At 47.1% G+C, this 22,323-nt stretch overlaps 1 protein-coding gene across 1 annotated transcript in view; it reads right to left on the reverse strand.

Annotated features, from left to right (window-relative positions):
- Positions 1 to 20,248, reverse strand: part of LOC127585843 (uncharacterized) — a 32,147-nt gene extending 11,899 nt beyond the window's left edge. Inside the window, exons 1-4 of the mRNA XM_052043544.1 lie at positions 19,854 to 20,248; positions 15,171 to 15,599; positions 3,419 to 3,541; positions 356 to 411 (exon numbers count right to left, since the gene is read on the reverse strand). Of these exons, the coding sequence (XP_051899504.1) occupies positions 356 to 411; positions 3,419 to 3,541; positions 15,171 to 15,599; positions 19,854 to 20,016 (771 nt within the window). The 5' untranslated portion in view covers positions 20,017 to 20,248. The remainder of the gene's footprint in view (positions 1 to 355; positions 412 to 3,418; positions 3,542 to 15,170; positions 15,600 to 19,853) is intronic.
- Positions 20,249 to 22,323: the final 2,075 nt, after the last annotated feature.

Below are 22,323 nucleotides of genomic sequence, written 5' to 3' on the forward strand. Positions count from 1 at the left end.
GCTTCAATGGGGAGCAGACTGAGTCACTTCCATTTGGAGTCAGTCAGCTACTTCCAAAGCGCATCACCTCATTATTCTTTGTTAAAGCTTATTTGCCACTAATTGCCCTGTCTTCACATTTAATGTTATCTTGTATTTCTTTCCCCTCCCCCCCCCAACTCACTTCCATTAGAAAGCTCTCCTACTTAATCGTACCCAATCTTTTCTGATATATTCTTCTCCTCATTCTCTGTCAATGAGGATACAGAGTCTGTACATCAGATCATGGAGAGGCCAGGAATTGTGTTTGTACTTCCACAAGGTTTGGAAAAGATTCAAATCAACTTCCAGGTAACAGACAAGGTGTTGCACTCACCCAATAATCCTGTGTAGTATGTTCCTCTTCCTTTTGTTTCTGAGATCCTTGACAAACTAAAGAGGAAAACCATTGTTAATTTTCCTGCAGTAATGATCAATTATTGGTCTTAAAATTCACTCATTTCTGATGGTTGTTAACTAAAGGGAAGTCTGGGGCAGTGAAGGTTTACTGCTGCACACCCTTCAGTGCTAGTCCTGTGAGCTGACTTTGACAGCCTTGGTTTAGGGTGGCCAGGATACTGCAGGTCAACAGCTTCGAGCCCTTCTTCACGTTACACCAGAATTATAGCCTTGGTGGGATTTTCTATGCTGTTCTGCCTGGAGCAAACAACAAATACCTACTTTTCAGTAGACATGTCTGCTGAAGCAACCATGGAGTTTATACATAACCGGAATTAGTTTAGGGTTTATAGATTCAGCTTGAGATATGGTGCAGATTCAGTTTAGTTTATTGTCAAATACACCAGGGTGCAACGAAATTCCTTGCTCGCAAGAAGCTCAGAGTGAACAGTATATTTAGTAATAATAAATACAACAGTAAATAATGACGAACGCAAAACAACAGAATGGTGCAAAGTTTTGTAGTGCAAGCTGAAGGAGTGAAAAAAAGAAATGCTAAAAGGACAATAATAGAAGAGGTAGAATTAGGGATTCAAGAACGTGGCAGCTCCACCAGGAAAGGGATGGTTGGTTCAGGAGTCTGATAGCGGTGGGGAAAAAGCTGTTCTTGAGTCTGGGTGTCGGGGCTTTCAGACTCCTGTATTTTCTCCCAGAAGGTAGAAGAGAGAAAAGGGAATGGCCGGGGTGGTGGGCATCCCTGACGATACTGTTAGCCTTCCTGAATAATGTGGACTGGAAGTCCGGAAGTCCAGAGATGCAGAAACCAACTTTGCAGGAAAATGAAAATAAATCAAAGGAAAGAATTAGCAATGGTTGGAAAAAGGTGATGTAGAAAATTATGAGACTACAGATAAACAAATCACCAGGTCCTGAATACTGTGAAAATAGATCAACTCATCACAAGAATTCACGATGCTCTTGACTTAGGAATTGTTCCATTAGATTAGAAAACTACCAATATCACTGGCATGAGATTGAACATAGGAAACTTTAGCCCTAATGATATTAATTTATTGATCTGTTAGTGGGATGTTGTCACAGTGATTTACCACAGCTGGAGTGATCGACTTTGACAAACATGAGCTGGTCAGGATGAGCCAACATAAACCATTGCACATTAATTCATCTCAAGCAAACTACCTGAATGTTCAGGTAACCAAACAGGTAGATAAGAGAGTTTCTAAGGATATTAATTGTATGAACATCCAAAGGGCATTTGATAAGATCCCATTCAAGAGGCAGTTTAACAAGAATGAGAGCTCATGGACTGGAGGCAGCCAACCCCTATCCAGGAAATGGGAGAGGAAGCAGAGGTCTGTAATCGGATTGGAGGTGCCCACCGAGGATCCATTTCAGTCGCTCCTAACTCTTCACTTTCAATTTGGATAGAGGTCACTCATGATCAGAGAGACATGTATTGAAGTTTGCTGATGGCACCGACGTAGGTGGTACAAATGGCAGTAGGAAATTGCAACGTGATGTTGACAGGTGAAGTGAATAAGTGAACTTATGGCAGTTGGACATAAATGTGAGGGAGCACAAGGTCATCCACTCTGGGCTGAGAAAGGTCAATCAGAGCACTTTCCAAGTAACAAGAAGCTACACAGTAATGCACAATTTTTTTTCAGGCTGTGCGTTTGAGAGGAGGGTGTGGCAAAAGATTCAAGGTTCCTTGTCATGTTTCATCCCTAGCAGCTGCGTAACAGAGGATTCTTTGATCTACGGGCTGTTCCCGGGGACACACACGGAGACGGACATCAACTGCTGCTGGAAGGTCATCAACTTGGTGAAAGACGCCCTTTGGTCTGCCTGAAATTTGTTGGTCTTCCAGCGCTGTGGGATGTCTGTGGAGGAATGCTGAGACTGGCACATTCCAGGCTGCAGGAGTACGTGCTGGGGGATGCACTGAAGTTGGGTGCAGCCAACACAAGGGCTTGTTGGGGAAGGACGACAGTTTAGGGTTCTTCTACCACTGGAGAGGGGTAGGGTCAGGCGAGAAAGCCCCTTAAATATTGTAAATATGGGACTGGGTAGCCACCAGGGAGCCACACAAGTGGCATCGGTGCCATGTTTTTTTTATATAAAAAGGTAACACTAATGATTGATCTGTACACGAATGTAAAGGCTTGCACTATTTTATTGTTGTATATAGTTTGTCTTTTATTATGAATAAAGTTTATTTTTTCTGGTTAAAAATATAAGTAATGCACAATTTTATAAATCTCTGGTGGTTCCATGAACTGCCAGAGATTTAAAATATTGGCCTCAGAGTGGGGTCGGTCTCACATGAGAGATGCCATGACAAGTAAACCCGTACTCCTGTGATCATAGAAGAGAGGTGGATACCAATGATGCGTTCAAAGAATTCAATAGGTTAATGGAAATTATTCCTTCCGTTTCTTCTGGGAGTGCATTGAGGTGGGTCGCAGTGGGGTGGGATGGGAATGTTGCCCAAGGCAAGTGGAATATCTTTAAAATTTGAGCTTGAACATTTTAAGCTGATGCCAGAAAACACATCTTCACATGTGGAAGAGTGGAAATATTGAACTCTCTCTCCAAATGCTGTTGATGTTTGGAGGTCAATTGAAATCTCATCTATAACAAAGAAGTTCAGATATAGATCAGTCATAATTTAATTGGAAGGGGATAATTGGTCTCCAACCACTGTACTCCCTGCACTGGAGCCCCCATCCGCACGGTGTTCTCACTGAATACTTCAATGGTGACTCTGGTGTGATGCAACACATCGGTTATAAAGTGACGAAAGGAGGGGAAAAGGGAATGTTATTAGAATGACCAGTCGTCAGGAAAGGTTAAATATTATTTTCAAAGCACAATTCTTACCAGCTTTTGTGATGTGAAAAAAAATTGAGATTAACACTCAGGGTTAATTCTATTGATAGAAATCCATCCAAAGACAGACTCAGCACATTTCGGTTACCTGAGACTCTGTCATGTTTACCTCTTCCCATTTTCACAATAAGACACAAGATGATCAAAGCAACAGCGAGCACAACAGCTGAAATGATGACTTCATTCTTTACCGTTGGACTCCAGTCTGTACCTGTGAACAAGAGCAGAAGGAACTGTCACAGCAGTAGGTTAGAACATAGAACAATACAGCACAGAACAGGACCTTCAGCCCACAATGTTGTGCCGACCTATATAAACACCTACTCCCTGATCAATCTAACCCTTCCCTCCTACACAGCCCATAACCCTCCATTTTTCTTACATCCATGTGCCTATCTAAGAGTCTCTTAAATGTCCCTATCCTATCAGCCTCTACCACCACCCCCAGCAGTGCTTTCCAGGCACCCACCAGTGTAAAAAACCTACCTCTGACATCTCCCCTAAACTTTCCTCCACTCACCTCTTCTAGTATTGGCCATTACTGCCTTGGGGAAAAGGTGCTGGCTGTCCACTCTATCTATGCCCCTCATAATCTTACGCACTTCTATCAAGTCACGTCTCATCCTCTGTCGCTCCAAAAAGAAAAGCCTTAGCTCACTCAACCTTTCCTCATAAGACATGTTCTCTAATCCAAGCAGCATCCTGGTAAGTCTCCTCTGTACCCTCTGTAAAGCTTCCACATCCTTCAGATAATGAGGTGACCAGAACGGAACACAATACTAAGTGTGGTCTAACCAGAGTTTAGAACCACCTCAAACTTTCACCATCACAAGCCTGCAACACTCCCCGCCTTTCCTCCAACTCCCCCCTCCTCTGCAACTTAAAATATGCCACGTTTGGAACTTTTCTTTGATGAAAGTCCATGGCCCCGAAACATTCTGTTTCTTGCTCCATTGATGCTGACTGACCTGATGAGCATTTTCTGTTTCCTATCAACTTAGCAATCCTTTGTTTCACTGCCTTCAAGGCAAGTATATCCTTCAAAGGAGACCAAATCTGCACACAGTACTCAAAGTGTGGTCTCAACTGAGGCCTTCCAACTGTAGCAAGACTCTCTCATTTTCCCTCAGTCGTGATACACGATCTCGACCCAAAACTTTGACAAATCCTTCACCTCCGCAGATGCTGCTTGACCCAGAATACCTCCAGTAGTTTGGGTTTTGCTCCAGAATCCAGTATCTGCCATCTTTTGTACCCCCCTCCTTCTTGCACCCAGCACCTTACAATAAGGAGCAATATTCGCTCTGGCTCTCGAACTGCTTCTTGTACCTGCACATTAACTTGTAGTAATTTATTTACAAAGACACCCAAAGCACCAATATTTAATACCTTCTCTAAGAGAAATCTGTTTTCATGTATAGCAATCTAAGACCACAAGAAACTGCAGAGAGTTGTGAACACAGCCCAGTCCATCACAAAAACCAGCCTCCCTTCCGTTGACTCAGTCTACACTTCCTGCTGCCTTGGGAAAGCAGCCAACATAATCAACCCCTCCCACCCCCACACACTCTTCTCCCCTCACCCATCGGACAGAAGATACAAAAGCCTGAGAGCATGAACTACCACACTCAGTAACAGCTTCTATCCCACTGTTATCAGACTCTTGAACAGACCCCTCACACGCTAAAAGATGAACTCTTGATCCTCCAATCTACCTCGTGGTGGCCCTTTCACTTCATGTCGACCCGTACTGTGTCTGTAACACTATATTCTGCATTCTGTTCTCTTTTCACCACCTTGATGTAATCACATATGGAATGATCTGTCTGGAAGGCAAGCAAAACAAAAGCTTTTCAGTGACCATTGCTCCATAACCTTTAAAATTGTCATGGACAGGGACAGGTGCAGAGAGGACAAGAAGTTTTTCAATTGGGGAAGGGCGAACTACGAGGCTATAAGGAGAGAACTTGGGAGTGTAAATTGGGATGTCCTTTTTGAAGGAAAATGTACCATGGAGATGTGGTCGATATGCAGGGATCTTATGCAGGATGTTAGGGTTAAATATGTCCCGGTGAGGCAGAGAAGGAATGGCAGGGTGAAGGAACTGTGGGTGACGAGAGAGGTGGAATGACTTGTTAGGGAGAAGAAGGTAGCATACGTGAGGTATAAGCAGCAAGGTTCAGACAGGGCCCATGAGGAATATAGGGTAGCGAGGAAGGAACTTAAGAAAGGGCTGAGGAGAGCTAGAAGGGGACATGAAAAGGCTTTGGCTAGTAGGGTTAAGGAAAATCCCAAGGCCTTTTTCAAGTACGTGAAGGGTAGGAGGATGGCTAGGGTGAAGGTAGGTCCGATTAAGGACAAAGGTGGGAGAATTTGCCTGGAGGCGGCGAAAGTGGGAGAAGTTCTGAATGAGTACTTCTCTTCGGTATTCACCAGGGAGAGGGGTCTTGATGATGCGGAAGGGAGTGCTGGTAGGGGTAATGTTCTCGAGGTTGTTGATATCAAGAGAGAGGATGTGTTGAAGTTGTTAAATAATATTCAGACAGATAAATCTCCGGGGCCTGACGGGATTTTCCCCAGGCTGCTTTGAGAGGCTAGGGAGGAGATTGCTGAACCGCTGGTAAGGATCTTTGAGTCCTCGTTGTCTACGAGGGTGCTGCCGGAGGATTGGAGGGTTGCGAATGTGGTCGTTCAAAAAAGGTAATAGGGATAAGCCAGGGAATTATAGACCGGTGAGTCTCACGTCTGTGGTGGGTAAGCTGTTAGAAAGGATTCTAAGGGATAGGATTTATGAACACCTTGAGAATCATGGACTGATTAGGGACAGCCAGCATGGCTTTGTGAAAGGAAGATCTTGCCTCACAAGTCTGATAGAGTTCTTTGAGGAGGTGACCAGGAAGATTGATGAGGGAAGTTCGGTGGATGTGGTTTACATGGATTTTAGTAAGGCATTTGATAAGGTTCCTCATGGTAGGCTTCTTCAGAAGGTCAGAGGCCAAGGGATCCAAGGAAGCTTGGCTGTGTGGATTAGGAATTGGCTTGCATGTAGAAAGCAGAGGGTTGTGGTGGAAGGAGTGCCCTCGGATTGGAAGGCAGTGACTAGTGGTGTCCCGCAGGGATCAGTTCTGGGACCTCTACTTTTTGTGATATTTATAGATGACTTAGATGAGGGGGTGGAGGGCTGGGTTAGTAAGTTTGGGGACGACACTAAGATCGGCGGTGTTGTGGACAGTGTGGAGGGCTGTCGGAGCTTACAGAGGGATATTGATAGGATGCAGAGCTGGGCTGACAAGTGGCAGATGAAGTTCAATCCGGAGAAGTGTGAGGTGGTACACTTTGGAAGGACAAACTCCAGGGCAGAGTACTGGGTAAATGGCAAGGTACTTGGCAGTGTGGAGGAGCAGAGGGATCTGGGGGTTCATATTCACAGTTCATTGAAAGTTGCCTCATAGGTGGAAAGAGCAGTTAAGAAGGCCAATGGGATGTTGGCTTTCATAAACTGCGGGATTGAGTTTAAGAGCCGCGAGGTGATGATGCAGCTTTACAAAACTCTAGTTAGGCCACACTTAGAGTACTGTGTTCAGTTCTGGTCGCCTCATTATAGGAAGGATGTGGAGGCATTGGAGAGGGTGCAGAGGAGATTTACCAGGATGCTGCCTGGATTGGAGAGTATTGAATATGAGGAGAGGCTTAAGGTGCTAGGGCTTTATTCACTGGAAAGGAAGAGGATGAGAGGAGACATGATAGAGGTATATAAAATATTGAGAGGAATAGATAGAGTAGACAGTCAGCGCCTCCTTCCCAGGGCACCAATGCTCAAGACGAGAGGTCACGGCTTTAAGGTTATGGGTGGGAGGTTCAGGGGAGATGTCAGAGGGAGGTTTTTCCCCCAAAGAGTGGTTGGTGCATGGAATGCACTGCCTGGGGTGGTGGTGGAGGCAGATACATTGAACAGGTTCAAGAGCTTGTTGGATAGGCATATGGAGGAACGTGAGATAGAGGGATATGCGGGAGGAAGGGGTTAGGTAGTGTGAGGGTGGTCTGATGGACAGCACAACATGGTGGGCCGAAGGGCCTGTTTTGTGCTGTATGGTTCTATGGTTCTACGGTGGTTCTATGGTTCATTGCATCTTGGTACATGTGACAATAATAAACCAATAAGATGCATCTGTCCATAACTGCATCAGTAGAAGTGACCACTGTAGAAGTCCCATCTTCACTCTGAAGGCAGCCTTCATCATATCGTGTGACACCGTCATGCTAAATGGGATGGACTGAATCTAGATCTGGCAGGTCAAAACTGGACACCCCTGAGGTGCTGTCAATGACCAGCAGCAGAAATGTAAATGACCACAATCGGTAACCTCACTGCTCAGCACGTCCCACACTCCACTGTTATAATCCAGTTAGGGGCTAACCATGGTTCAGTGTGATGCCGAACCAGAACGCCAGGAGCAGCACCAGGTTCACCTGAAAATAAGGTCCATCCTGGTGACACTGCAACATAACTACATGTGTGCTGAACCACAAGAGACAGAGCTTTATGATTTTATAACCAGAGTGAGATTCTGTCATCTCACATCTAGTCATAAACTGTGGTGGACAATTAAACAACAAGAGTAAGGAGTTCCCAGAATATATACAGACTCAATGAAGGCAAAACTCAGCACAACAGCACTGGGGACAAGGGTGAAGTATCTGCATCCATGTTCAGCCACAGCTGCTTCCACCTTGGCTTCCTCCAGAGATCTCCATCCTCACACATGCCAGACTTCAATAATTCTGTTCACTCCACAGCACTGGACACAGCAAAGGCTGTGGGACCTCCCAGTTACAGTACTGAAGACCAGAATTAGATGTGGCTTTAGCCAAGCTGTTGCACAGCACAAGTACAAATGGCATCTACCAGATAATGTGAAAAATTGCCCAGGTATGTCCTGTTCACAAAAAGCAGGAGAAATCCAATCCTGCTCATCACTGCCCAGTCTATTCTCACCCAGCAGCAAAGTGCGGAAGCTGTCATCGACTGCGCTCTCAAGCCGCACTTACTCACCAATAACGTGCTGAATTGTGGGCAGTTTGGGTGTCACCAAGGCCACTTCACTCCAGACCTCACCACAACCTTGGTCCAAGCTCAGGACAAGGAGCTGAATTCCAGCAGTGAGGTGAAAGTGATCGCCCTTGACACTGAGGCAGCATTGTTCCATGTGCGGCTACGAGGACTCCTAAAAAAACCTAATCGGTGAATATCAAGGGGAAAACTGCAGTGCTTGGAGTCAAACCATGCACAAAGGCAGATGGTTTGGATATTAGAGAACAGACATCCAAGCCACAGGACATCACTCCAAGATCTAGGCCTAATATTTTCGGCTGCTTCATCAATGACCTCTTTTCCATTACAAGGTCATTGGTGGGGATATTTGCTGATGGTTCCTCCAATTCACTTGTCACTTCTCAGTAAATGTGACACTTTGCTTGTGTGCAGAAGCAAACTCAGACAATATTAAGCACAGGTTGATAAATGGCAAGTAATAATTGCACTGAAGAAGTGCCAGGCAATTAAGATCTTCAACAAAAGTCTAACCACCTACTCTTGACATTCAAGGACACTTCTTCCAAGTCCCGCACCACCAACATCCTGTGAACAATCATTGACCGAAGTCCCATTCAAACCAGCTACACAATATGAACATATCAGAGGCTTGGTATTCTGCAGCAAGTGACTCACCTCGTCACACTATCTCAAAGGCAAATGTCACGAACACAATACAATACTTTCCACTACCCTGGATGAATGCAACACTCCAAACTCCAGGGCAAGGCAGCCCATCCACCACCCTAAACATTCATCTGCTTGACCACTGATATACAGTAGCTTCAGTGTGTTCCGTCTATGGAATGAAGTTACTTGCCATGTCTACTCCTACAGTCTCCCCGAATCCAGTGGCTTCTTCCACCACGAAGGGCAAGAGTAGCAAGTGTAGGAAAACACCCACTGCCTGTGGACTCCAACCCCACCACACCACCCCCCCCCCAAGTCACATACATAACAACACAAGAAACAGGAACAGGAGGAGGCCATCGGGCCTGTTGAGCCTGCTCCGCCATTCAATAAGGTCATGGCTGATCTGGCCGTGGACTCAGATCCACCTACCTGCCTTTTCTCCATAACCCTTAATTCCCCTACTATGCAAAAATACATCTAACTGTGTCTTAAGTATGTTTAATGAGGTAGCCTCTACTGCTTCCCTGGGCAGAGAATTCCACAGTTTCCCGAACCTTTAGGCTATGTCCCCTGGTTCTAATCTCACCTACCAGTGGAAATAACCTTCCTGCCTCTATCTTACATATCTTTTTCATAATTTTATATGTTTCCACAAGATCCCCTCTCATTCTCCTGAATTCCAGCGAGTATAGTCCCAGGTGACTCAATCTCTCCTCGTAGGCTAACCCCTCATCTCCAGAATCAACCTGGTGAACCTGTGGGAGAAACGTGAAAGAAAATTGAGAATGTTCTCGAATTTCTGCAGCAGGGGAACGAGAGGGTTAACTTTTGTTCTGCTGATAACTAAGGAATTAGGTGATGAACACTGCCTTAGACTTTTGTCTCTTATCTGTCACATTCCATGCAGGATACGGCAATCCAATTATACTTTGTTCCTTAAAAGTGCTAGACTAAGGCTGAAACCATGGTTGCTCACTTCTGCTGTTCACTTCTGCTATTCATTTCTGCTATTTGTGCTTGGATACTCATAGTCACGTACGCTTGTAATATAAATAAACGTTGTAATCTCTTGGTCGGGCAGAGCTGCAGAACACTTTTTGGAGTCTGAGCTCGCCATGATATCATGCTACAATAAGGATTTCTGAAGCAGATGCCTTCCGAGTCGGTGTAATTTAATGCCACTTCTCTGCAACAGAACCTCGTCTGCACCGCCTCCAAAGCCAGTATATCTTTCCCCGGGTGACGAGACCAGAACTGCACGCAGTACTCCAGGTGTGGCCTCACCAGTACCATGTACAGTTGCAGCATAACCTCCCTGCTCTTAAATTCAGTCCCTCCAGCAATGAGGGCCAACATTCCATTTGCCTTTTTGCAAACCAACCTTTTGCGATTCATGTACAAGCACTCCCGAGTCCCTCTGCACAACAGCATGCTGCAATCTTTCACCACTTAAATCATAACCTGATCTTCTATTTTTCCTTCCAAATTGGATGACCTCGCATTTACCAACATTGTACTCCATCTGCCAGACCCTTGCCCACTCACTTAACCTATCTATATCTCTCTGCAGACTCTCCACATCCTCTGCACAATTTATTTTCCGACTCAATTTAGTGTCATCATCAAACTTAGACATGCTACACTCGGTCCCCTCTTTCAAATCATTAATGTATATAGTGAACAGTTGCAGGCCCAGCACCAACCCCTGCGGCACCCCGCTCACCACTGATTGCCAACCAGAGAAACACCCATTTATCCCAACTCTGCCTTCTATTGGTTAACCAATCCTCTATCCATGCTGATACATTACCCCCAACTCCATGGATCCTTATCTTATGGATAAGTCTTTTCTGCAGCACCTTATTGAACACCTTCTGGAAATCCAAGTATACAACATCCACCTGTTCCCCTCTATCTACTGCGCTCATTATATCTTAAAAGAATTCCAATAAGTTTGTCAGACAGGATCTGCCCTTCCTGAATCCATGAAATATCTTCCTGATGGAACCACTTTTATCTAGATGTCTTGTTATTTCTTCCTTAATGACTGCTTCAAGCATTTTCCCCAACTACAGACATTAAGCTAACTGGCCTATAATTACCCACGTTTTACCTACATTCATCTTTAAACAGTGGCGTGACATTCACTGCCTTCCAATCCACTGGGACCTGCCCAGAGTCCAGGGAATTTTGGCAAATCACCACAAATCCATCTAACTATAACTTCCGCCATTTCTTTCAGTACTGTGGGATGCATCCCATCAGGACCAGGGGACTTGTCTACCTTTCGGCCCACTAGTTTACTCATCACTACCTCTTTAGTGACAGTGATTGTATCGAGGTTCTCACCTCCCATTGTATCCATAACATCTCTTTGGCATGTTAGATGTGTCCTCCACCCTGAAGATTGACATAAAACACTCCTGTTTCAGCCATTTCCACATTACACAACATTGGTTCCCCCTTATCTTCCAAGGGACCTACATTCACTTTAGCCACCCTTTTCCGCTTTACACAATTATGAAAGTTTTTACTATCTGTTTTTATATTTTGTGCTAGTTTACTTTCATAATCTATCTTCCACTTCCTTATTGCTTGCTTAGTGGTTCTTTGTTGCTCTTTAAATCTTCCCTAATCTTCCAGTTTCACATTACTTTTGGCAACTCTGTATACATGAGCTTTTAGCTTGATGCCTTCTTTTATTTCTTTAGTTATCCAAGGCTGGCTCTCGCCACCCTTACTGTCCTTGCTGTTAACTGGAACATGCTTTTGTTGAGCACCGTGAAAAATCTCTTTGAAAGTCTTCCACTGTTCCTCAACTGTCCCACCATATAGGCTATGTTCAGTCTACAATAGCCAACTCCTTTCTCATCCCGTTGTAGTCTCCCTTGTTTAGGCAAAATACACTGGTTTTAGATCAAACTATTGCACCCTCCATTTGGATGAGAAATTCAATAATTCTGTGATCACTCTTTCCAAGAGGGTCCCTAACTACAAGATCGTTAATTTTACCTTGTCCAAGTCCAGGTCCAAGACAGCATTTTCCCTCGTAGGTTCACTAACATGCTGTTCAAGAAAGCTATCACGGATGCACTCTATCAAGTCGTCCTCAAGACTGCTTCAACCAACTTGATTTGCCCAATCCATGTGCAAGTTAAAGTCCCCCATGACAACTGCCATTCCATTCTTACAAGCATCAGAGAGTTCTTGGTTTTTTGCCTGTGCCACTGTAATATTTTAGTCAGTGGCCGATAAACAACTCCCACCAGTGATTTTTTCCCTTCACTATTTGTCATCTCTACCCAGAGGGACTTAACATTCTGCTCCTTAGCTCTTATATTGTCTCTCACTCTCATCCTGATCACATCCTTAATTAAGAGCACTACCCCACCTCCCTTACCTTCCTGCCTATCCTTCCAATATTACCCAATAACCTTGGACATTTAATTCCCAATCATCTCCACCCTGCGACCACATTTCTATAATGGCCACTGAACCATACCCCTTTGTACTGATTTGTGCCACAAGTTCACTGACCTTGTTTCAAATACCACGGGCATTCAGATAAAGTGCCCTTACACTCATTGTCCCTTCAGAATCTAGTAACCTTTGTGTCCTTTGCATTTGACTTCTCTGCACTCCACTCTTACTTCTCTCTTTTCTAACTTTTGCTCTGGTCTCTGTTTTGTTTCCCTCTGTCCTTCTGCATTGATTCCCATCCATCTACCATATTAGTTTAAACCCTCCCCAACAGCACCAGCAAACAATCCCCCTAGGACATTGATCCCAGTCCTGCCCAGGTGCAGACTGTCTGGTTTGTACTGGTCCCACCTCTCCCACAGCTGGTTCCAATGTCCCAGGAATCTGAAACCCTCCCTCCTGCACCACTGCTCAAGCCACATCTTCATCCTAACTGTGCTGCTGTTCCTACTCTGACTGGCACATGGCACAGGTAGCAATCCTGAGATTATTAACTTTGAGGTCCTACATTTTAATTTATCTCCCAGCTCCCTAAATTCGGCTTGTAGGACCTCATCCCTCTTTTTTCCCTATATCATTGGTACCTACATGCAGCACGACAACTGGCTGTTCAGCCTCCCCTTCCAGAATGCCCTGCAGCCGCTCCGACATCCCTGACCCTTGCACCTGGGAGGCAACACACCAACCAGGAGTCCTGTTTGCAGCCACAGAAGCTCCTGTCTATTCCCCTCACCATGGAATCCCCGACCACTGTCACTCTGCCACTCTTTCTTCCTGCCCTCCTGTGCACTCACGATGCAATGATCCTGGCTACTGCTGCCTACCCCTGATGACCCACCTCCCCCAACACTATCCAAAGCGGTATGTCTGCTTTGGAGGGAGACGACCACAGGTGACTCCTGCGGTATCTTCCTGCTGTTGCTCTGCCTGTTGATCACCCGTTCCCTGTCTTTCCCTTGGCCTGAAACTGCGGTGTGACCAACTCACTAAACGTGCCATCCACAACATTCTCAGCATGGCAGATGCTGCAAAGTGAATCCATGCACAGCTCCAGTGCCGTCATACGATCCGTCGGGAGCTGCGGCTGGACGTACTTCCTGACTTGGGAATATGTCAAAGTTCCTTCAGCGTCACTCGGTCTAAATCCCAGAACTCCCTCCCCAACAGCCCCGTGGGAGCTCCTTCACCAGAAGGATGACTGCAGTTCAAGAAGGAGGCTCAGCAGCCTTTTCTCCAGGGCAAGAAGGGATGGGCAATAAATAAACATTCTTTCAGTGACATTTGCCCTTCCAATTGTTGAGGCGATAATTTATTTTGGAAAGGCTGCGGTTTGAGCTCTGCTGACACAACATTGGCCACCTTGTTTCCCCCCAGTCACACTGACTTATCCTCTTCTAAACCTTCAACACTTGATTCACTAGAAATCAACATTGATATTATCATCAAACCTGCCGATAAAGGTGGTGCTGTTGTGGTCTGAAGAACTGACCCATGCTTCACAAACGTCAGCTCTCAGACCTCGCCAGTCTCACTCTGGACCGTGACTCACCACTGTCTCCCAGATGGTTAGGGAATTCATCTCCTTGAGAGATCTCCCCACCACAGCTTCCAACCTTGTAGTGAGCCAACCCCACACAGCCCACCTCTGCCTCCTGCCCGTCACTCACAAGCAGGACTGTCCATGCAGATCCATTGCTCATCCTACACAACTTCCACCTCCTTCAATGAGATTCCACCACCACGTGGATCTTCCTCTCCCTTCCCCTTTCACCATTCCGAAAGTACCATTCTCCTTGTGATTCCCGGGTCCTCTCTTCCATCCCCACCAACGACTCCTTCTTATGGCATCTTCCTGTGCAAGCAGAGCCTCTCCTGCCCTTTCACCTCTTCCCTTCCCACCATCCAGGGACCCAAACAATTCTTCCCAGTGAAGCAGCGATTCACTTGCACTTCTTCCAATCTGGAGCTCCACCTTCAATGTTCACAATGTGGCCTTCCTAGTGTTGGAGAATCCAATCTCCCATTGGGTGACTACTTCGCAAACCACTTGTGTTCAGTACACAGGGGTCACTCAGAGCTCATTCTCCAGCCCACTCCCACTCTGACCTCTGTGTAGCCTCCTGCACTCTCAGAACCAAGCCCAACATAAACTGAGGAACAAGACCTCATATTGTGTTTGGCCACATTGAGGCCGTCCAAACTCAATACTGAATCCACAACTTCAGGTAACTGACATTTCTCTGATGGAGAGGTGGCCATTCCTGTTGTAAGTCAGCCCTCTGTAATATTGGCCCTACTTGTATCTGGCCATCAGCACATCCTGACCACTGAACATGCCTTACACTCTCTCACATCTCCTCTGTTGTATTCCTTCCCGCTAACTGCTTCCCCACCAAAGGTTTGTTCCATTTTCCTGCCCCAATTAACCCACCTACTGGATGACTGACGACTTATCCTCAGGATAGCCCTGGCCTCACCCTATCACAGAGAACGTTTGCCGCCTTTCCCAATTCCGATCAAGGGTATTCAACCGACAACATTAACTGTTCATCTCTCCACAGATGCTGCCTGACCTGCTGAGTGTTTTCAGCAATTTCCGTGTTTACAATTCCCCACACACTGGGAAGGTACCTACTCGTTGTATTCCCGGCGTTGGTTCCATTCCCGATGTCGCTTCGGTTCCCGTTGACGATTCTACCTGCAGTGTCAGGCTGGACCACTAACGTTATGTTGCGTTTTTCCATTCCTGTTGTGTGGCTAATGGATAATTCAAAAATCCCGCTGTCGTTGACCTGCAAATCTCTCAGTAACAGTGAAGCGTTCTCCGGGAAAAGCACAGCCCGGTGTTTAAATGGATCGGAGACAGTGATGTGTGGGCTAATCTTCTTGAGGTAACATTCTTGCCCCGAGAAGCAGGTGTATTCCACAGTTACACTCCCGGCTCTGGTCCATGTGATCCGCAGATACCCGTGTGGGTCTGGGACGGTGTAGGAGACGGGCAGGAGCACAGACTGGCCGGCGGTCCCATTCACAGTGTCCTGAGGCACCCTCAGCGTTAGAGCGGCTAAAGGTGGAGATAGTAATTTTTTCAATATAAAATGACAACATTTAAACAGTAAACAAGCATTGCTCAGGTTGCAGAGTAGAACTCACTGTAATAAACTGACTGTGTTTCACACATTTCATTATGGCGTGGTGATGTTCTTGGTCCCATTGGGTTTACATAGAACACTACAGCACAGTACAGGCCCTTCAACCCACAATGTTATGCTGACATTTTATCCTACTCTAAGATCTATCCAACCCTTCACTCCCACATAACCCTCCATTTTTCTATTATTCATGTACCTATCTAAAAGTCTCTCAAATGTCCCTAATATATCTGCCCACACAACCTCTGCTGGCAGTGCGTTCCACGCCACCCACCACTCTGTGTAAAAAAAAACTTACCCCTGACATCCCCCCTATACCTTCCTCCAATCACCTTAAAATTATGCCCCTTGTGTTAGCCATTTTCGCCCTGGGAAAAAGTCTGACTGTCCACTCGATCCATGCCTCTTATCACCTGGTACACCGCTATCATTCCCTCTCATCCTCCTTCTCTCCAAAGAGAAAAGCCCGAGCTCACTCAACCTATCCTTGTAAGACATGCTCTCCAATCCAGGCAGGATCCTGGTAAATCTCCTCTGCACCCTCTGAAGCTTCCATATCCTTCCTGTAATGAGGTGACCAGACTGAACACAATACTCCAGGTGTGGTTCTAACCAGAGTTTGATAAAGCTGCAACATTACCTGGCAGCTCTTGAACTCAATACCCAGACTAATGAAGGCCAACACACCATATGCATTCTTAACAACCCTATCAACCTGCAGGGCAACCTTGAGCGATCTATGAACGTGGACCCCAAGATCCCTCTGTTCCTCCACACTGCTAAGAGTCCTGCCATTAACCTTGTATTCTGCCTTCAAATTCGCTTCCATAGTGTATCACTTCACACGTTTCCGAGTTGAACTCTGTCTGCCACTTCTCAGCACAGCTCTGAATCCTATCAATGTCCTGTTGTAACCTATCCAAAACACCACCGACCTTTGTGTTAACTGGAAACTTACTAACCCACCCTTCCGCATCCTCATCCAGGTCATTTAAAAAAATCACAAAGAGCAGGGGTCCCAGAACAGATCCTTGCAGAACACCACTGGTCTCTGACCTCCAGGTAGAATATGTTCCATCTACCACCACCCTCTGTCTTCTATGGGTGAGCCAATTCTGAATCCACACAGCCAGGTTTCCCTGGATCCCATGCCTCCTGACTTTTTGAATGAGCCTTCCATGAGGAACCTTATCAAATGCCTTACTGAAACCCATGTACACCATATCCACTGCCCTACCTTCATCAATGTGCTTTGTCACATCCTCGAAGAATTCAATCAGGCTCTTGAGGCACAACCTGCCCCTCACAAAGCCATGCTGACTGTCCATAATCAGCCTATGCTTCTCCAAGTGCCCATAAATCCTGTCTCTAAGAATCTTCTCCAGTAATTTGCCCACCACTGGTCTGTAATTCCCAGGGTTATCCCTACTTCCTTTCTTGAAAGAAGGAACAACATTTGCCACCTACCAATCATCGGGTACTACTCCTGTGGCCAGTGAGGATGCAATCTCTTCCCATAATAATCTTGGATATATCCCGCCCAGCCCTGGTGACTTACCTACCCTAATGTTTTTCAAAAGTTCCATCACATCCTCTTTCCTCACTATGACATGCTCCAGTGTATCAGCCTGTTGTACACATCACAATTTTCCCTCCCCAATTAAATATTTCCCCATATTGTCTGCTCCTACCCCTCTCCAAGGCTACGGTAAAGGTCAAGGAGTTATGGTCACTGTCTCCAAAATGCTCTCCCACCGAGAGATCTGAAACCTGATCAGGCTCATTGCCCAGTACCAGGTCCAGTATGGCCTCTCCTCTAGTCGGCCTGTCCACATACCGTGTCAGGAATCCTTCCTGGACACACCAAACAAACCCCGTCCCATCTATCCCCTTTACACAAAGGAGGTGCCAATCAATATTAGGGAAGTTGAAATCACCCATGACAACAACCCCGTTTTTTTTGCACCTCTCCAAAATCTGCCTCCCGATCTGCTCCTCAGTGTCTCTGCTGCTACTTGGGGGGGGGGGGGGGCTGTAGAATACTCCCAATAGAGTGATCACTCCCTTTCTGTTTCTGATTTCCACCCACACTGACTCAGGAGACGATCCCACCAGGACATACTCTCTTTCTACAGCTGTGTCACTGTCCCTGATCAGCAAAGCCTCTCCCCCACCTCTTACCTCCTTCCCTGTCCCTTTTGAAACATCTAAACCCCAGAATATCCAGCAGCCATTCCTGCTCTGGTGACAGCCAAGTCTCTGTACTGGCCACTACGTCATAGTTCCACGTACTTACTCACGTACTTACTCAGCCTTGTTCCTGACACTTCTCGCATTAAACACTTCAGCTCATCCAATTGACTGCAGTTTTGCCCTTTCAGCTGCCTATCCTTCCTCACAGTCTTTCTGCATGCTGCATCTACTTGTACACTAAATGCACCAACCTCTGACCTACCACTCTGGTTCCCATACCGCTGCCGAACTAGTTTAAACTCTCCCCAACAGTTCCAGTAAACCTGCCCACAAGAATATCGATCCCCCTCCAGTTCAGGTGCAACCCGTCCCTTTTGTACAGGTCATACCTTCCCCAGAAGAGATCCCAATTATCAACAAATCTGAAACCCTGCCCCCTGCACCAACTCCTCAGCCATGCATTCATCTGCCAAATCAACTTATTCTTACCCTCACTGGCGCATGACACAGGCAGCAATCTATAGATTTCTACCCTTGAGGTCCTGCCTTTCAGCTTCCTATCTAGCTCCTTATATTCCTTCTTCAGGACCTCATCTCTTTTCTTACCATTGCATTGATACCAATATGTACCACGACCTCTGGCACCTGGGAGGCAACATATCATTCGGGAGTCTCTTTCATGTCCACGGAATCTCCTATCTGCCCCTCCTTACTACTGAATCACCTATCACCACCACTCTCCTCTTCTCCCTCCTTCCCTTCTGCGCCACACGACCTGGTCACTGCAACTTTCCCCCGGTAGGTCGTTCCCCCCCCCCCCCCCCCCCCACCACTCCCAACAGTATCCAAAGCAGTATATCTGTTATTGAGGGGAACGTCCACAGAGGTACTCTGCACTACCTGCCTATTCTCCTTCTCCTGACAGTCACCCAGCTACCTGCCTCCTGTAACTTAGGAGTGACTGCCTCCCTGTAGCTCTTCTCTATGAACGCCTCGGTATCCCGTAGGAGCTGAAGGTCATCCAGCTGCAGCTCCAGCTCCCGAACACAGCCTGTAAGGAGCTGCAGCCGGATGCACCTCGTGCAGATGTAGTTATCAGGGAGATTGGAGGTCTCCCAGAACTCCCACATCTCACAAGGCAAACACACCACTGGCTCTGGAATTAAGGGGAAAATCAAAGGAAGAAAGAAACTTACCTTAGCCTTCTGGTGCCCAAGGTTCTTGAGCCAAAGCCCCAAGTGCTCCACTCTAACCCGGCTCCACTCACACAATGGCCGCTCCGCCGAGACCTACCTTCCTTTTATTCGCTGCAGTAAATCAGTCTATCAACCGGTAACAATTTGCAAATGTGCCTCTTTTAGACTCTGCAAGGTGGAACTCACAAGCACAAGCCCAGAGCTTCAATGCGGGAACTTTCTGTTCTCCGGGTCACTAGGTCTGAGCTGTTCCCCAACATCAGTCATAGTCCGAGACGTTCACTGACAACATTCCGCCGGTCCCCGGGGAAGGACCAGCCCGCGCGGGAATTCTGTACCTTCCCGTCCCCGTTCTACACCGACTGGTGCAACAGCGCCGGTGTTGGGAGGTTGTGGGACAGGAGCGGGTCCATCCTGGGAGAACCGGCGGCAGTCCTGCCCTGGAATTATCCCGGACACTTCTGGTTCAGCCAAGAGTGTTTCTGATTCGAATCAGACAGCACAGGAGGCCAATCGGCCCATTGGGCCGCTGCCGGCTTTCTGAAAGACCTTTCTGGTCGGGATCACCGGCCGCTCTTTCCCCACAGCCCTGACGTTATTTACACAAACCCAAAGTCCGAACAGAAACCAAGTGTTGAAGCTGCGGGAGTTTTAGATCTAGTCCACTGAACGGCGTGTGGAACCGGCGGATTATCCCAGATAATTCCCCCAACACGTCTACATCCCAAATAAACGCGACAACACATCATTCCAGTGGTTAACCGTGGGAGGTCTCACCGGTAACAGCAGAGAGGTAAGTGAAAAGACCGAGTCCGCACACCCCAGGAGCCTCTCTGAACCGCATGGTGCCGCGGGCTGTGTTCAACTGTTGAGGGACGTTGAGTTCACGGGGCGAAGGTGCAGCCGCTGTTGGTGTGGAGATGTCCGCAGTGATGCTCATCCAGTCCCGGGTCCGGGGAGCGGCTGAGGTTCCGGCCTCAACAACCCTTTGGTTCCGGCCTCAACCACCCTTTGGTAACCTGTGGGGAGTGTCGGGACCCAAACGTCGCTTCCTGCAATCTGCGGACTCCGCGCCGCAATCTCAGCGGAATCTCAGCCGAATGGTGGAAATGACCATTTTACTCATTCGCTCCGTGTCTGTGGGCTCCCGGATCTCGGAGCGGACTTTCCCAATGGAAATATGTCCGCACTAATTGTAGAGAAGACCCAATTTGTCTTCGGGCGACTGACACTGTGTTTCCTGATTGAAGACGGGCGGCGGGTCAACAACACAGCTCCACGGGGGGAGTGGTCGGCAGCATAGTGAGGGTGTTGTCTGTGGAGACCAAAGGGCGGTGATCAGAGACCGGCTGCAGCGGCGGCTGGGTGTGGCACTGAGGTTCGGTGCATTCGCACCTCCGCTGGCGGAGCAACCTGCCGCTGCCTCACCGCACTGGGACACAGCAGCGCTGCTGAAGCCCAGTTTCACATCACTGGTAATGAGAAGTAATGTTTTACGGCTAAACTCAAGCAAAGTGACCCTCACCCTACCTCGCCGCTCAAATCAGCGCCGAATCAGTTCCTTATTTCAACTTCCTTTAAGTATGAAGTAGCGGTCGAACCAGCAGTACAAATTCAAGGTAACTCTCAAAGTTGGTCTTATAGGAGTCTATAGTAGAGTAGATTGCAACATTGCTGGATAGAATTGGGCAAATCCCTGTTTCCATACTTGCCATCGCTTCAAGGACAACTAGCGGAATAGAGGTTTATAGTTGTAGGTTTAAGATCAGAGGCGAGTGATTTAAAATGGACATCAGGGGCAGCTTCTTCTCGCAGAGGGTGGTGCGTATTTGGAATGAGCTGCCAGAAATAGCTGTTGAGGCGGGCACATTAGCAGTGCTAAAAATCCATCTAGATAAGTGCATGGATAGGAGAGGTTCAGAGGGCCACGGGCCAAACGCGGGCAGATGGGACTAGCTCACTGGGCAACACAGTCGGCATGGACGAGTTGGTCCGAACGGCCTGTTTCCGTGCTGTGTGACCATGACTCAATCGGTGCAGAAAGTTAGACCCAGGCAGAGAGAGAATGCCTCATAATCAACTGATTTAAACCAGTGCTTCAAATTATGGAACCAACTACCAGAGAAAGTAGTCGAGGCAGGTAGAATAACAACATTTGAAACACATTTGGATATGTACATGGATAGGCGGATATGGACCCAACGCGGGCAAATGGGACTAACATGGACGAGTTGGGCCGAAGGGCTGTTTCCGTGCTGTATAACTCTACGATTTTATGTCAAAACTAAAACCGGTTTTGCAGAATGTGTGGGACATTGCCTAGTCGATAAGTGGCGCTTCTTTCAGTGACCTTATCCCTGTTGCTGCAGAGACCGCACCAACTGGCCTTGAGAAGAATGGAAAACGCTGTTTGTGGTTAACATGTGCGCAACCGCCTCTCAGTCATCATGAACAGTTCTCCGGCTGTCGCTGAGACTCGGAAACACCTGTGGACGTTGGATGTGAACCGCTGCTCGGAGTATTATTGCACAAAGCTATGAGTTTTAAAACACTTGATGTACAAACAGGAGCAAAACGTGTCTCAAGCGGTGACACAGAACGGACGATATGGATGATTCGCAGGTTAGTGCCTGATTTCCGAAGAGAATTCACGTAAATTGGGTCAGTTTTCCGAATGTAGAGTGATAGAGTTGTACACCGATCACCAAACATCTATTTACACTAATCCTGTTCACCCCTCATTCACATCAACGCCCCAGATTCTAACACTCGCCTTCAGAGAGTGGCCCATTCAACCTGCACGTCTTTGGGGTGCGGGAGGAAACCTGAGCACCCAGGGCGAAACCACCCGGTCACAGAGAGAACGTGCAAACTCCACACAGACAGTGCCGGAGGTCGGGATCGAACCCGGGTCTCTGGAGCTGTGAAGCTCTGCAGCTTTTCTAGCTGCGCCACTGTGACTTCTGCTTCTATCGATAGATGATCTGCTGTGTGAGCTAGTTGGTCCGGCAGACTCGGGGTCGTAGAATGAAGCAACTTAAGTTCATGGAGTGGAAGGGTTCAGTTCATGAGGTCGGGAGGATCTCTGCAGAAATTCCTCCAGCGTTTGGTTTGCTCGTCTGCTGCCGTGACCATATACATTCCACGGAGCGTTGAATGTGACTGGTCCTGCACACCGACCATGTAATCTTACTGACTGACACGCCTGCGGATAAAGGCTATTAGGGATAAAATATACATTTGAAAT

This window comes from Pristis pectinata, chromosome 34 (assembly GCF_009764475.1).
Source record: "Pristis pectinata isolate sPriPec2 chromosome 34, sPriPec2.1.pri, whole genome shotgun sequence".
NCBI classification, from domain to species: Eukaryota; Metazoa; Chordata; class Chondrichthyes; order Rhinopristiformes; family Pristidae; genus Pristis; species Pristis pectinata.